Genomic DNA, 14321 nt, shown 5'->3' with positions numbered 1-14321 from the left:
TTGATCCTCTCCTCTTTCATCGACAACAGCGTTCACTCAACCCAGAAGTAACATAAAATGATCATCATTACACAACAACAATAATAAGAATAAATGAGTCTCTGTCTTTGTATTGCCATATTATTTTTATTTTTTTACTTTACTTCCGGGTTGAGTGAACGCTGGTGCGTGTGGCTGCCGCTGCTCACCCGCAGAAAAAATATCCTGTGACTAAAGTTTCCCTGAGAGTTTTGAATGGCGCTTATAAATGAAATATATTATTGTTATTAGTAGTATTAGTTTTAGTATTAGCATTATTATTATTATTACTCATCAGCTGCTGTGTTTTTCTACTTCTTTCTTTCCTTTCCTCTTTCATAACTTTGCTGCTGTGTTACTTCCGGGTACGCTTACTACGAGTGAACGCTTACTCGAATGGCTGCCGCTGCTCACCTGCACATTCAAAAAAACAAGTTCTTACCCGTGACTGGTCCATAAGAGTTTTGAAAGGCGCTTTGAAATAAAATGTACCATTATTATTATTATTATTATTATTATTACTTCCCCAAGAAAAAAAAAGGAGCAATTTATTCTGAAAGGATTCGCCGGAACTAAATGCAGTGAATGTTGTTGATTATGTCTGATTTCAGGAAATGATCCAGTCGTAGCTTGACGTCACAGGGCAAACACTGACTGAGCGCCTCTTTGCGGTGGAGCGTCTATCAACTCTGGAAGGTGCGGTAAATATCATACATATACTAAATATACCGACCGAGCCCCTACTTAACACGTCGGCACTTGGAATCGCTCAAAACCAATCGCGACGTTGTTTCAATGACACGAACTCGGACTATTGTTGGCCTGATACGATTTTGCTTTGCACCTCGAGTCGATTGAAAGATGTACGTCGTACGAGATGCGTCAAGAGTCAATATGAAGCAGGTGACGGCGGCACAAATGTCGTCGATGATCATCGAAGGGCAAGAAGAAGATCAGGTGGAAGCCAAAGTCGTCGTTTCAAGACAGTCGCTTGATTCCAACTTTTTGGGGACTCCCCGATGATATACGATAACATTTATTCGTCTCGCATTGCAGCAAAGTTATAAAAGGAAGGCGAAAAGAAAAAGTCGAAAAACCAGATATTTAAATGGAGGACGGACGCGAGTCCTCTTTTGAAATGCTTTAACTTCTCAAACGCGACGAAAGCAATGGATCAAAGAAGAAATAATACACGGCATGTATGAATGTGGATTGAATTGAAAAGCCTCCACTGAACGAACCATTCAACCCCTCAAACGGGCGAATGCCTCCAAATCAACATTTTTGCCATTCATTGTTTTCATTTCATTGACTCAAGTTGATTTTCCCGTTGAGTTTGGAAGACTCCGGCTCACAGAGTATCGTTTTTTATTTATGTATTTATTGTGTCCTTCCATCCATCCATCCATCCATCCATTTTTCAATACGCTTTGTAACCGATCCCTGCTGTCTTCGGGCAGTTGGCGGGGGACACCCTGAACTGGTTGCCAGTCAATCACAGGGCACACAGAGGCGTACGAGCATCCATACTCGCATCTGGGAACAATTATAGGGCGTTTAATCAGCCCGCCTCGCGTGGTTTTGGAATGTGGGAGGAAACCAGAGTAATAATAATCATAATACATTGAATTTCTAAGCGCCTTTCAAAACTCTCGAGGTCACTTTACAGTCACAGGATCGGTTTTTCTGTGGAGCGGCGGCAGCCGCACGCGACAGTGTTCACTCAACCCGAAAGTCACTCAAATAGATAGAAAGCGAGCTAGCTAGCTAACAGATAGCTACTAACTAGCCAGCCAGCTAGATAGCAAATAGATTGCAAATGAATGGCAAATTGGCAGAATGACCTCTTTCATCTAGAACTGCTTCATGTCATCACAAAGAGGGTACAGCAAGTCCTGAAGAATGAATGTCTCTCTGTGTCTTTGTTTTGTCATATTGTCTCTATGCTGTCATATTATTTGTTATTGAGGTTTTTTTTTGTTCTTTTGACTTCAAGACGGCGCCGCGAGAGTGGCTGCCTTTCCAGCAGCTCATGTATTTCATTTTTCTACTTTCATTCCTTTCATCACTTTGCTGCTGTGAAATGTCAATTTCTCCACTGTGAGACTAATAAAGGCATATCCAATCCAATCCAAATGGATTGTTAGCTAGTTAGCTAGCCAGATAGCGAGCTCAATATATATATATATATATATATATATATATATATATATATATATATATATATATATATATATATATATATATATATATAGTAGTGTGTTTATTTTCAGGCCACGCCGCCCGCTTCGAATCAAAATGTCAAGTATTTTGAAGCAGGGGGAGGAGCTTCCCGGTAATGTAGTCATGCCTTGCGCTTGGCAAATAGAAAAAGGTCATTCTGCCAATAGCGAATACGTCCGTGCCAAAGTACGGATGTATGAGACTGACGGCTGAAGAAACCTTTTCATGGACGAATAGCGAATGTTGACTTTCCACGGGAATGACGGTCCGTTCAGATGATTCTTTTTGTTTTCAGCATGTTGTTGAGAATTCTGGTCCAACTGGGCCTCCTGTCTGCTTTTTGGCCCGCGCTTCCTGGAAGCGAGACGTGTCGGCAGCTTCGTCCGCCGCCGCTGCTGCTGGTCTCGTTTGATGGCTTCCGAGCCGACTACCTGCAGAGGTTCCCCATGCGCAACCTGACACTTCTGTACAGCCGAGGAGTCCTGGTGGAGCAGCTCGACAACGTCTTTGTCACAAAGACCTTTCCCAACCATTACAGCCTGGTGAGAGCGTCCGTCTTCACTCATTCACCGCCATTCACGCATTCATTTGGGAAAAAAGATCACATAGAGGGCCGTTCCCAAACGTGTTTGGCTTTTGTCCACTCGGCATATAGCGTATTTTCCAGTGTATACGGCGCACCGGAGTACGGGTCATATCCGACTTCGGACCGAATTCCGTTCCGACCAAACGGTCGTAAGTCGCCAGTATCCTGGCGTAACGTCACCAACGAGGGGGCGGGACCTTGTGGAAGCCGTTTTGGGACACTTTACGTCATTTTGATTGGTGTTTTGCATTTGCCTGCGCGTTTTGGCTATTTGAGGTGCTCTGCAAGGCTTTTGTGACGTCAGTGATGAAACCAAAAAAAGGTCCTTGAATGAGCAATAGTGTTTGCGTTCTCTGCAGGTGACGGGACTCTACGCGGAGTCTCACGGGATCCTGGCCAGCTCAATGTACGACCCCGTCAGCCACAAGCACTTCCACGTGAGCAACCGTAGCGATCCAATGTGGTGGAATGAGGCCGCGCCCATCTGGCTGTCAGCCAATCAAGCAGGCTACAAGACGGGCGTGGCCATGTGGCCCGGCTCCGACGTGGCCATCCGCAACCAGACGCCAACTCACTTCTTGCCTTATAACCCTGGCGTGAGCTTCCGGGAGCGATTGGACAGTGTGACAAAGTGGATGGTGGGAAGCGAGAAGGTAGTCGACAGCATGTCGGACTTTGTCTTTTGGCCAGTGGGATTGAACGTGGAGCGTTTGTGTCATTCCAGGAAGAAGGGGTGATGTTCGCCGCTCTCTATTGGGAGGAGCCAGATCGATCGGGACACATATTTGGACCTGACAATACCACAGCCATTGGCAAAGTCCTGAAAGAAGTACGGATCTTTTCTTCATTTGTTTCAAGCTAAGTTTTGAAAGCAAACACGCAGCTGAGATTGTCTCACATCTCCTGCCCCCCCACGTAAATCCGCTTCAATTCCAAGCTGCGACAGTGCTCTGCATTGACGCCACTGTCTTGGATTGTATCTTAGTCTCCTCTATTAGTTTCCCGTGGGAAATTACTTTTTGGGATACACACTTTTGGCCTTACACACTCTGTCTGGGAACCAATTAAGTTGGTAAGCCAAGGTATCACTCTATTATATTTTGGACAGCTGCCCTCATTTCGACCTCATATAACTCCAGACCCATATCATTAAGGAATTAACTCTTTTTTTTATGATGAAAGAAGAGAGTCTAAGGTTTCTTACGCTGCATTGAATATTTTTGTAGTCCTAAAACTCCATATTCTGCGGGTCCTGCAATTCGAATGAGAATGACAAAAACCCTGGCACTGGAGTGGACACATTTTTGCACGTCTGGCAGTGAGTGAGTTCAAATTGAAGTCAGAGCTGATTGGTTGGGCTTTTAAACGAGCGCACCTTGTATAATGGTGACCATAAATTGTCCATGTTACTTTCGAGCCACTTTTGGCCATTCAGCGAGCTAATTGTCGTCGTCCGGGTCACGTGACCTCATGGTCCGATGATGATGATGATGATGATGATGATGGCTATTTTGCCAACGGAATGAAATGGCCGCGTGGCCTCTCCCAGGTTGACGACGACGTCGGCCTTCTGATATCTGAATTGAATCGGACCGGGCTTTGGGGCCGCGTCAACGTCCTGGTGACCAGCGACCACGGCATGGCTCAATGCTCCAGCCATCGGCTCATCCGATTGGATGACTGCTTGCACCCCGACAACTACACGCTGGTGGACCTGACGCCTGTCGCCGCCCTCATCCCCAAAAACGGTACGCAGCTAGTTGCGCGCGCTGATACGCGGTGCTCGGGCCTTCGCCGCTTCCTTCCGTCTGGCTAAATTCAGACTTGGCCGAGAAACCCGACGCCTCGATATCGCCACAATATTGACACCCGGTATCGGGTATTGCCTGTCCCTTATTTCAAGCCAGCTGTCTATTTGCTATTTATTATCTGGCTCGCTAGCTAGCTGGCTTTCTAGCTGGCTAGCAATCTCGATATCTATTAGCTATTAGCTATCTATTAGCTAGCTAGCTAGCTTTCTATCTATTTGAGTAACATCCGGGGTGAGTGAACGCTGGCGCGTGTGGCTGCCGCCGCTCATCCGCTGAAAGACTGATCCAGTGACTGTAAAGTGACCATAAGAGTTTTGAAAGGCGCTTAGAAATGAAATGTATGATTCTTCTTCTTCGTCTTCTTCTTCTTCTTCTGATACCAAACAAAGCATGATACCAACACGGGCGCGTTGTTCCCGATCCAGAGGCTGTGTTTGCGCTGCTTGAGAAGTGCCACGCCCACATGACGGCCTATTTCAAGGAGGATCTCCCAGCTAGGTGGCACTACCGCAACAACAAACGTGTCCAGCCCGTCATCCTGATTGCTGATGAAGGATGGACGATAGTGCAACGAGGGGACAAGCTGCCCAGACGTACGTCCCCATTCCAGATGCATACCCGCCAACTACTTTGCGGTTTTGCCGTAAAAACGACACTTTTCATGATCCCGTTAATCGTGAAATTAAAACCACTCAATCCAAAATACAGTGATACCTAGGCTTACGAACTTAATCGGTTCCCAGACAGTGTGTAAGGAGAAAAGTGTTTCCCAAAAAAATAATTTCCCATAGGAAACCATTAAAATGAGAATAATCCGTTCCCAGGTCCCCATAAAACATCATTTTCTACTTTTTAAGCCTGAAAACTACACAAAATAGACCTTATTTTATATATAATAAATGTGCTATGGTATGATAATGAAAGAAATAAACTGTACTGTAGAATAAAGTGGTTTTATGGACCTTTGTGATGGTCGTTGATGGCTTGATGGAACGGAGTGGCCGGCCGCTTTCATCAGCATTAGACGCTTGATGAGGAGCGTAACCTCCTTCTTTCACCATCTTGAGGAACGATCCCTCGTAGGTGCTTTCTCTACCATCATTTTACCTAGTTCCTCATCAATTGTGTTCTGTTTCGCTGGGTTGATAGCTTTTTGCATCAAGTGTACAGATGGCTTGTGCGGGTTATCTGCGGAGCCTGATTGATGGGAATTTTAACCTTGCAGTCTACACTCTGCCTCTGAACTATCAAAGTTGAAACGAGTCCGAGTGTCCCTTCTTTGTTCCATTCCTCAGTGGGCGATCACGGCTACGACAACTCCCTACCCAGCATGCATCCTTTTTTTGCGGCGAGTGGGCCCAGCTTCCGAAGTGGCTATCGATTGAAGAGCTTACAGAGCGTGGACATTTACCCGCTCATGTGCCACCTTCTGGCCGTGCCGCCGCAGCCCAACAACGGTAGCCTGGCCGAGGCTCGCTGCTTGCTCGCGGGCGAATGCAGCCAGGACGCGGTGGTGATCGCCGCTCTGTTCATCGCGATCCTGATCGTGCTCGCCACAACGCCCGGTCAGACATAGCCGCGCGCTGATTGGGTTAGCCCTGACAATGCCTGACCATTTGTTGCTTTTTTTCCCACAGTTCTGTTCAAGCTACTTGCTCGCTGCTTCCGGCCATCTTCTTCTCAAGCCTTCCGGAGACTTGAAGTTGAGCAAAATGACGAAGAGGAGTCCCTGTTGGAATAACTTCCCTCAAGCTTTGCCAGCTCGTGCACTTTAGACGCCAATCCGTTGAGCTCAAGGGACGGCGTTTCCCGAGTCGCGCAATCTTATTTGAGGAAGACTGTCAGAGGTGTTCTCTCGGACTCTCTGAACAAAGGATCGAACACGGGAAGATTGTCTCGGAGCCACTCGGTGTGCCCAACCTCTGCAGCCCTCTGCCCAGCTATTTATTGAGACTAAATGCAAATTGAAGCGATACGTTAGTAAAACAGTCTTCTTGATTTGACTACCGCGCACCTGGACGTCCCGAGCACCAACAGCAGAACGTAGACATTTAAATGGGTTGTCTTTCCATGAACTGATAGATTTGTAACCTGGCAAATGAGCTCTTCCTGTGAAGGAGTTGACCAAGTCCTAAATTCCGCCCTGGGCCAGATCTCCTACCTACCTCAGGATCAGGTCCTAAATAATGTCCCCCTGAAGGACTTTAGCCATTCCTAAATTACGGCCTGTGAAGGAGTTGACCACGTCCAAGGCCAGATCTCCTACATGAAGATGACAGGTTAACAGGCTGCGTCTGTTCACCTCAGATTGACTCCAGATTTTCTATGCTTCCATTGTGGGCCTTGCGCTCGGCCAACTACGCATACAACAGCATGAAACGTTTGAAATATGCTCACTTCTATTCTGTCTCTTCTCTATCAGAGACCAATCAAACGATGGCAGATGACACTTTGACTCTGCTGTGGACGTTTTCAACCAGTCTTCACGTCCTTTCTTTTGTCTCAGAAGACATAATGACCTTAATTGTCACTTACCCAAATGTCGCAAGCAAAAATCTCGCCCGACAGGATTTCCAAATTTTTGGGCGTGTGTACAACCCACACAAGGGCATGAAAGGTGAACTGTTTGTTTGTTTGTTTGTTTGTTTGTTTTGTTTTGCAGAGGCGGACAAATTCAGCGCTTGACAGACACGTCTATGGTGGATGTCACCAGATTTGATTAACTCATTCACTGCCACTCATGAATTTATTCGGGAAGTGAAAATATGACGTAGAGCGCCATTCCCCAATTTGTTTGGCTTTTGTTTTTTCCTGTTTGGTTGAACCGAGGTAGATTTCTGATCCTGGTAACAAGCAATGGCTGAAATGCGATTGGTTAATTGCTTAAATACAACAAGATACACCTGGAAGCAGCGTCACGGAGGAAAAAAACAATGAAAGGAATTTTTTTCATAAGAATTCATGGACAAAATATAATGAACATTAGTCTGTGATTCAGATATTTTTAGAGAAACAGAGAAGGCCTAGCAGGCCCTGGCGGCCCACCGCTGCTAAGTGTGACGACGGGCTGTGACCAAAATTTTCAATAAAAATTCAGCACATATTTTCTAATATCATATTAAAGTGCATTTAAATAGCTTTCAAACGATGTCTAAATTATTGTTCTGTGACAAATAATAAGGAAATAATGGCATTTTTTATTTTGGAAATATGAGGGGATTTTCTGCCTGCGATGACACATTTAAAACAATGACAATCTGTGAGCAAGTTCTTCATTACAGTCGAAATTATTAAAACTTTCTTAATATTTGGCATATCAACGAGTAAGGTACCATTGGAAAGCTTTTGAAATTCAAAACAACAAAGAGAAAACACAAGAAATGATTCCAAATAATGAAGTGATATTTATTTTAATAAGAACAACGATGGAACGCAGGCCCATTTTCGTCAGAAAACCAAAATGGCTGTCACTGAATACTAGGAAAGACAAGCCAGCTCTAGAAATATAGATGCTAATGCTTTTTTTGCTTGAAACTTGGCAGTTATGGAGAAAAAAATATATATTCTACCACTTGTATGAGTTATACAAATACAAGTTACTCTCCTTTATAAACTGTAGTGTTAGCAAACAGAGCGTCAACTTCAATGTTTTCCCCTGTTGTCGTATTGGGAAATTTCAAGAAGCGGCATGGAGGGAAACGTGTTAGACGTCGTCATCGTAAGCTGCGTAGCTTGGAAAATGCATCACCCGTTTCACCAAATCGCACTGAGATACGACCGTGAGTACAGAGTGCGCTCGCTTCACTGGACAGAAACAATCGCGGTGGAATCGAGCAACGTGTAGCGTCCCTACATTTAACTATGAGTGTCCATTGCTTGCGTTTTGGTGCTCGAGTCCCACATCAGCCAAACCCCGGTGGGCTATTTTTGATCAAGACGTCATGCCCCGCTGCTGAGCCAGTGGGTCAAAACTGAACACCTCTCGATCGAGCACGCGGCCAGAGGTCAGCTGACTGTGACAGAGCTACGATAGCGCGCAGCGGGACCTGGAGTACGACTTGCAAACACAAATAGACACTTGTGCAGCGCAGAAGCACAGGGAGCGCTTTTTCTTCTGTATGTGTGTGTCCGTGTGACGATGACAGATAAGGACCCAGACATCGAACTCTTTGTCAAGGTGGGCTGTTGATAGGACAAAGATAATGTAGGTTTTGTCCGTCTTTTTTGCCGTGTTGATTTTCCCTGTGTGAAACTGACACCCGCATGCACGGACAGTCACTCTCCGGCCCTCTTCCACAATTTGCAGCTTGTCAAGGTTTTTCAAGTCTTAGGACTTGCAACCCGTGGTAGGCCGTGACGGCCTGCGAGGCCTTCTCTGCTGGCCTAAAAATATCTGAATCACAGACTAATGTGAATTATATATTGTCCATGAATTCCGACATGGGTCGGTGGGTGGCTGCTGACAGTCGTTGCCAGACCTGCCGTGGCTCAATATGACTTGACATGTAAGGCGCACCGGCCAGCGTATAAGGCGGAGGGTCATCTTTACAAAAACAATCAAGGCTTTTGGGTGTGCCTTATACACCAGAGAACGTCGTCCAGTTCAAGAAAATAAAGCAAATTCTCATGAATAAGAAAGCACAGGAAAAAGTGGAAGCTCTTGTTGAGCAGTTAGGCAACTAATGGAAGCAATGTGGATTATTCATGCTAGCTTTAGGCTCGAATTACGTGTCCTGTTGCATGTACAAGCACGTGTGTACACACATGTACACACACACACACACAAATCCCCCGTACAAAAAAAAATATGTTTTAATCTGCACTACGTTAGATTGCATCAGAGAAAAAAAGGTTCTGACTTGAATTTTATTGTGAAATGCCAATTTTGTGTGCACGCGTATGTGCCCAGGCCGGGAGTGATGGCGAGAGCATTGGAAATTGTCCCTTCTCACAACGACTTTTCATGGTCCTTTGGCTGAAAGGTGTCGTCTTCAACGTCACCACCGTCGACCTCAAAAGGTAGTCAGTCGTCAGGATGACAAATCATCCATTTGGAGCAATCAAGAAATAGTGCTGCTCAGCTCTATTAATAATAATACATTTCATTTCTAAGCGCCTTTCAAAACTCTCATGGTCACTTTACAGTCACAGGATAAGATTTTCTGCGGCAGCCACAGAATTTTCACAGCCATTTTCTGGCCGCTACATTGGAGTCCAGACGGCTTGAATTGATCCGGAAGGACTTCTTGGATGGATGGCAAACATGGATGCTTTCCTCTTCACAACTATTTGAATCCTATTCATAAGTGGACGAGTCACAAGAAAGCATCTTTTTCCGAATGTGAAATCTCTGAAGGCATTGTCTTGATTGCGGAGCGAGGCAAGACGTCTTGGCGTGACGTCGCCGACAAGGGGGCGGGACCTTCTGAAACTGCCCAGTTCCGTCCGAGCTCATTTTGTGGCAGTTCAAACGTTTTTCTGATGTCAGTTAGGAAAGCAAAAACCAAAATGGTGTCGGTTGTCCTTTAAGAAGCCAGCGGAAAGAAAATGTCTCCTTTCTCATTAGGAAACCGGCCGACCTTCATAATTTGGCCCCGGGGACGCACCCGCCCTTCCTTACATTCCAGGATGAGGTACTGACTGATGTCAATAAAATCGAAGAGTATTTGGAAGAAATGCTGACTCCACCCAAGTAGGCCTTACGTGTACACACGTGCACGCACACACGCTCAAAATAAAGGCTCAAGTCATGGCATCTTCTCCTTCAGGTATCCAAAACTTGCAGTGAAGAACCGTCAGTCCAACACAGCCGGAAACGACGTGTTTGCAAAGTTCTCAGCTTACATTAAAAACGCCAGTCCCAACAAGAATAAAGGTAAATTACATCATTATACAGCGATACCTTGGCTTACAAGCTTAATTGCTTCCCAGACAGAGTGTGTAAGGCGAAAGGTGTGTGTCACAAAAATTCATTTCCCATACAAAACCATTAAAATGAGAATAATCCGTTCCCAGGTCCCCATACAACATACATTTCTACTTTTCTAAGCCTGAAAACTACACAAAATAGACCTTATTTCATTGATAACAAACGTGCTATGGTATTATGATGAAAGAAATAAACTGTACTGTATAATAAAGTGGTTTTATTGACCTTTGCGACGGTGGTTGAGGGCTTGATGGAATGTATTGACCGCTTTCATCAGCATGAAACACTTGATGAGGAACGTAGCCTTCTTCTTCCACCATCTTGAGGAATGATTCCTTGTAAGCTTTGGCGGCTTTATCATTAGAACTGGCTGCCTCACCATGATGAATGACACTATGAATCCCTGTACGACGCTTAAAGTTCTCGAACCATCCGCGGCTTGAAATCATCAATGGATGACAAACTTCCAGGTTGCCTCTTGACGATATCCGAGTGAACTTTCTCTGCCATCATTTTACCTGGTTCCTCATCAATTGTGTTCTGTTTGGCTGGGTTGATAGCTTTTTGCATCAAGTGTACAGATGGCTTGTGCGGGTTATTTGCGGAGCCTGATTGATGGGATATTTTAATCTTGCAGTCGACACTCTGCCTTTTGAAATATCAAAGTTAAAACGAGTCCAAATGTCACTGTTTTCTATCCATTCTGTCACTCTCTCTCTCTCTGTCGTCTTTCTGTCTGTCTCTTTAATGTTTAAACCACCTCCCCTCACTACTGCGTGCGTTCTTGACCAATCACGTGACTTTAGCCGATGACTGGGGGCGGGGATAGAGGACAAAAACAGTCGTCTGCCATTTTCTTGTGAAGAGAAAGGGCTCGTTCGCCAACGACACACCACTCGTTGGGGCGCTCCGTGTGTATCCCGAAAAATAGTTTGTATGGCAAGGTTCAATTTTCATCAATGTAACGTTGGCAAACCAAAAAGTTGATAAGCCGAGGGCTTGGTAAATCCAGGTATCCTTCCGCTTTTTGTTCTGGTTTGAGCTTCTAACGTGTGATCCTTTTCAGCATTAGAGCAGAGTCTCAACAAGGCTCTGGCCAAACTGGACGAGTACCTGTTGCGCCCGCTCGCCAACGAGGCTCACCTCGTCCATGAAGAATCCACACGCAAATACTTGGATGGGGATGAGCTAACGCTAGCTGACTGCAACCTCCTTCCCAAACTTCATGTTGTCAAGGTAATTTGACGTGATGCACCTTGCTCGGTAGCCGGCTGAGCGTACTACTCTACTTTTAGCGATGAAAAGGTTTCTTCAGACGTCATCTGTACAAATTTGAAGGTGTCGGACGTCTTGCTCCACATCCGAAAAGCTTCGTCAGCCAACTGAAATTGTGCTGGTACCTCTGGCCCTATATATATCCCTAAATGGACGGAGTTGGCGGTGCCGAACCTCTGCTTTGACACGTCTCTGCTCTAAGGTTAGGGGGACTAAGCCATGTCATGCTGATAAGGTGATTCCAGAGCCAATGGGGAAATCAGAGCCAGCCGTAGAACATAACCAAACAGAACAAAAGAAGTAAGAAGTCAAACCAAGATTTTTAACCTCACTGTCGTCAAATGAGCGGTTGCTTGCTTGAGGTAATCCGATTGGAGAGGTGATCAGATTGGCTAATGAGGTGAAACCAGAGCCAGGGATTGAACAATAGAGGTAATCAGATTAGCTTCAGGGAGGAGTCCACTGCTCCTCCCAACCTCAGAGCAGGGACCTCTCAATGCAGAGGTCGGGCACCGCCACTCTGTCCATAGATAAGGCGAGAGCCACCGGCAAAACTTTAGTTTGCTGACGAAGCTTTTCGGATGCGGAGCGAAACGTCCGACACCTTCAAAGAAGTACAGAGGGCAGCTGAAAAAAACCTTTTCATCGATGCACCGCTCCTGTACGACTGAGAGCTTACGCTCCATTTACTAATTTACAGGTTGCGGCGAAGAAATACCGCAATTACAACATCCCGTTGGAGTATAGAGGCCTGTGGCGTTACCTTGACAACGCTTACAGCAGAGACGAATTCACCAACACGTGTGCCGCCGATGTGGAAATAGAGCTAGCCTATCAGGACGTTGCCCAAACACTCGGGAAAACAGCTGCCTAAAAATGTCAGTGTTTAAAATGAAAAAAACCTGATGACTTGTGCATCAAACAAGTTCCTTTGTTGGAATTCAAGTTGCGTCCATCATTTATCAAATGACTTCCACTCAGCGCATATATGACATATAGCCATATTTGACCTTTTAAGACTGGCGCTGAATATTCATCAAGTCTTGTTTTCCAGTTGATGACGATGCCCGACGTGACGTCACGGAGGGAACGCCCCTGACCGACAAAGCTAAGTACTTTGTTTCGTCTGAAAACAGCGCGTTGATGGCGAAATTAGAAGGAAAACGACATGAATAACGCATTGTGTGTCGAGCTTGGGCGCCATCTTGTGCATTTTCTGGCCGCTACATTGGAGTCCAGACGGCTCCAATTGATACGGAAGGACTTCTTGAATGTCGATGATATAAAACGTTTTTCTGATGTCAGTTAGCAAACAAAAAAATGGTGTCGGTTATCCTTTAAGCGTATTTAGTATCTTGGTCTTGAGATGCAAAGAATTCCACTTGTAAAAATCACAATGCCCTCTTTGATAATTGACATGCTTGGCTGTAACAGCCACCTCTAACTTTAGATTTAAAGAAGTAAATACTGACGCACATCCGAATAAACAATTACCGGTAGTTTTTGCGTGTGCGCTCACTAAACAATGCCCAGTTTTTGTTGTTGTTGTTGTTGTTGTTTTTAATTTACAATGAATGAATTAATTGATTTGATGAATTAATCCATGTGATTTCGTGGCGCCTTTCCAAACTCTCAAGGTGACTTTGGAGTCACCGGAAATTCCCTTGCCGCTTGGCCGGAGTGTTCCCAGCCAGAAGGGGGCAGTAGAAACAAAGCATTCATTGAACGGAATCTCAGGGAGCGTCTGGTGTTTTCCGTTCACGTCTTTACCTTTCATAGATTGGCACGTAATGCGCGTGATAACAAATGTCCTTCGGTTGTAACAACGGATAAAATACTCCAAATGAAAATTTTTAAGTAAATATGAGAGAATAAAAGAAAAACATCGTGTCGGGAGTCATTTTACGCTTTGTTAAGGTGGTGGTCACTTGCAGACGGTTCCTTCACTCCAGTGACGGGAATTCCGGGTCTTTTCAGAGAGTGGGTTCTTTTGGCCCGACTCATTATAAAGGCTGAGCCTTCCGGGCTCCTCAGTTTGTTTGTTTGTTTGTTTGTTTGTTTTTTTTGCTGAAATTAATTATCAAACAAAAATCATATAAATTGATGTGAAAACGAATCACTCATGTAAAAAAATACACTGTATCAAATAATGTTATTTACATGGTCAGATTTATATGTGCGCAGAGTGAGTGGATGCTAACTTTAGCTTTCCCTGTGGTTACTCTGGTCTGATGATCAGCTGTCATTAATTTGCTTTTCATATTAATCATGCTATCATACCAACTCGTAAAAAATATCAATAAATAATAAGAACAGCATAATGTGATAACATTTGTCCACCTGTCTCGACTAAAATCCCCCCGCGCCCTTCTTCTCGCTGCTGCGTGTGTCTGTAAATCCCCCCTCCCTCCTCTACCGCAGATATCGACCAAGACCAAGACTGGGGGCGGGGAATAAGAGGACAAAAAAGTCGGCTCCC

At 45.0% G+C, this 14321-nt stretch overlaps 2 protein-coding genes across 5 annotated transcripts; both read left to right on the top strand.

The window, feature by feature from the left end:
- Positions 1-629: 629 nt before the first annotated feature.
- On the top strand, positions 630-7741 carry enpp4 (ectonucleotide pyrophosphatase/phosphodiesterase 4). 2 transcript variants are annotated; one of them, XM_089011652.1, is made up of 8 exons: positions 630-714; positions 2537-2783; positions 3187-3480; positions 3552-3656; positions 4377-4575; positions 5064-5231; positions 5934-6203; positions 6276-7741. In XM_089011652.1, the coding sequence occupies exons 2-8, from the start codon at positions 2538-2540 to the stop codon at positions 6377-6379; spliced, it is 1386 nt and encodes a 461-aa protein (XP_088867778.1). In that variant the 5' UTR covers positions 630-714; position 2537; the 3' UTR covers positions 6380-7741. The 2 variants fall into 2 exon arrangements, with proteins under 2 accessions (XP_088867778.1, XP_088867690.1); XM_089011564.1 differs by lacking the exon at positions 630-714 and having other exon boundaries at positions 2420-2783.
- A 498-nt stretch (positions 7742-8239) lies between these two features.
- Positions 8240-14153, top strand: LOC148902613 (chloride intracellular channel protein 5-like). 3 transcript variants are annotated; one of them, XM_089011776.1, is made up of 7 exons: positions 8244-8842; positions 9548-9657; positions 9784-10121; positions 10205-10330; positions 10407-10513; positions 11634-11803; positions 12543-14153. In XM_089011776.1, exons 3-7 carry the CDS (start codon positions 9889-9891, stop codon positions 12714-12716), a joined length of 810 nt encoding a protein of 269 aa, XP_088867902.1. In that variant the 5' UTR covers positions 8244-8842; positions 9548-9657; positions 9784-9888; the 3' UTR covers positions 12717-14153. The 3 variants fall into 3 exon arrangements, with proteins under 3 accessions (XP_088867984.1, XP_088868072.1, XP_088867902.1); XM_089011858.1 differs by lacking the exon at positions 9784-10121 and having other exon boundaries at positions 8240-8815; XM_089011946.1 differs by lacking the exon at positions 9784-10121 and having other exon boundaries at positions 8242-8842.
- Positions 14154-14321: the final 168 nt, after the last annotated feature.

The sequence above is a fragment of the Hippocampus bargibanti genome, linkage group LG01, assembly GCF_051943395.1.
Source record: "Hippocampus bargibanti isolate YZ-2025 linkage group LG01, ASM5194339v1, whole genome shotgun sequence".
NCBI classification, from domain to species: domain Eukaryota; kingdom Metazoa; phylum Chordata; class Actinopteri; order Syngnathiformes; family Syngnathidae; genus Hippocampus; species Hippocampus bargibanti.
This window is presented reverse-complemented; position numbering and strand designations above follow the sequence as displayed.

Excerpts from the sequence above, each read along its gene's own strand:
- enpp4 (XM_089011564.1), top strand. The coding sequence starts at position 2,517 with ATGATTCTTTTTGTTTTCAGCATGTTGTTGAGAATTCTGGTCCAACTG. Across the intron at positions 2,784-3,186 it reads TTCCCAACCATTACAGCCTG|GTGACGGGACTCTACGCGGA; the intron begins GTGAGAGCGTCC and ends CGTTCTCTGCAG. Across the intron at positions 3,657-4,376 it reads TTGGCAAAGTCCTGAAAGAA|GTTGACGACGACGTCGGCCT; the intron begins GTACGGATCTTT and ends GGCCTCTCCCAG.
- LOC148902613 (XM_089011776.1), top strand. The coding sequence starts at position 9,889 with ATGGATGGCAAACATGGATGCTTTCCTCTTCACAACTATTTGAATCCT. Across the intron at positions 10,514-11,633 it reads CAGTCCCAACAAGAATAAAG|CATTAGAGCAGAGTCTCAAC; the intron begins GTAAATTACATC and ends GATCCTTTTCAG. Across the intron at positions 11,804-12,542 it reads CCAAACTTCATGTTGTCAAG|GTTGCGGCGAAGAAATACCG; the intron begins GTAATTTGACGT and ends ACTAATTTACAG.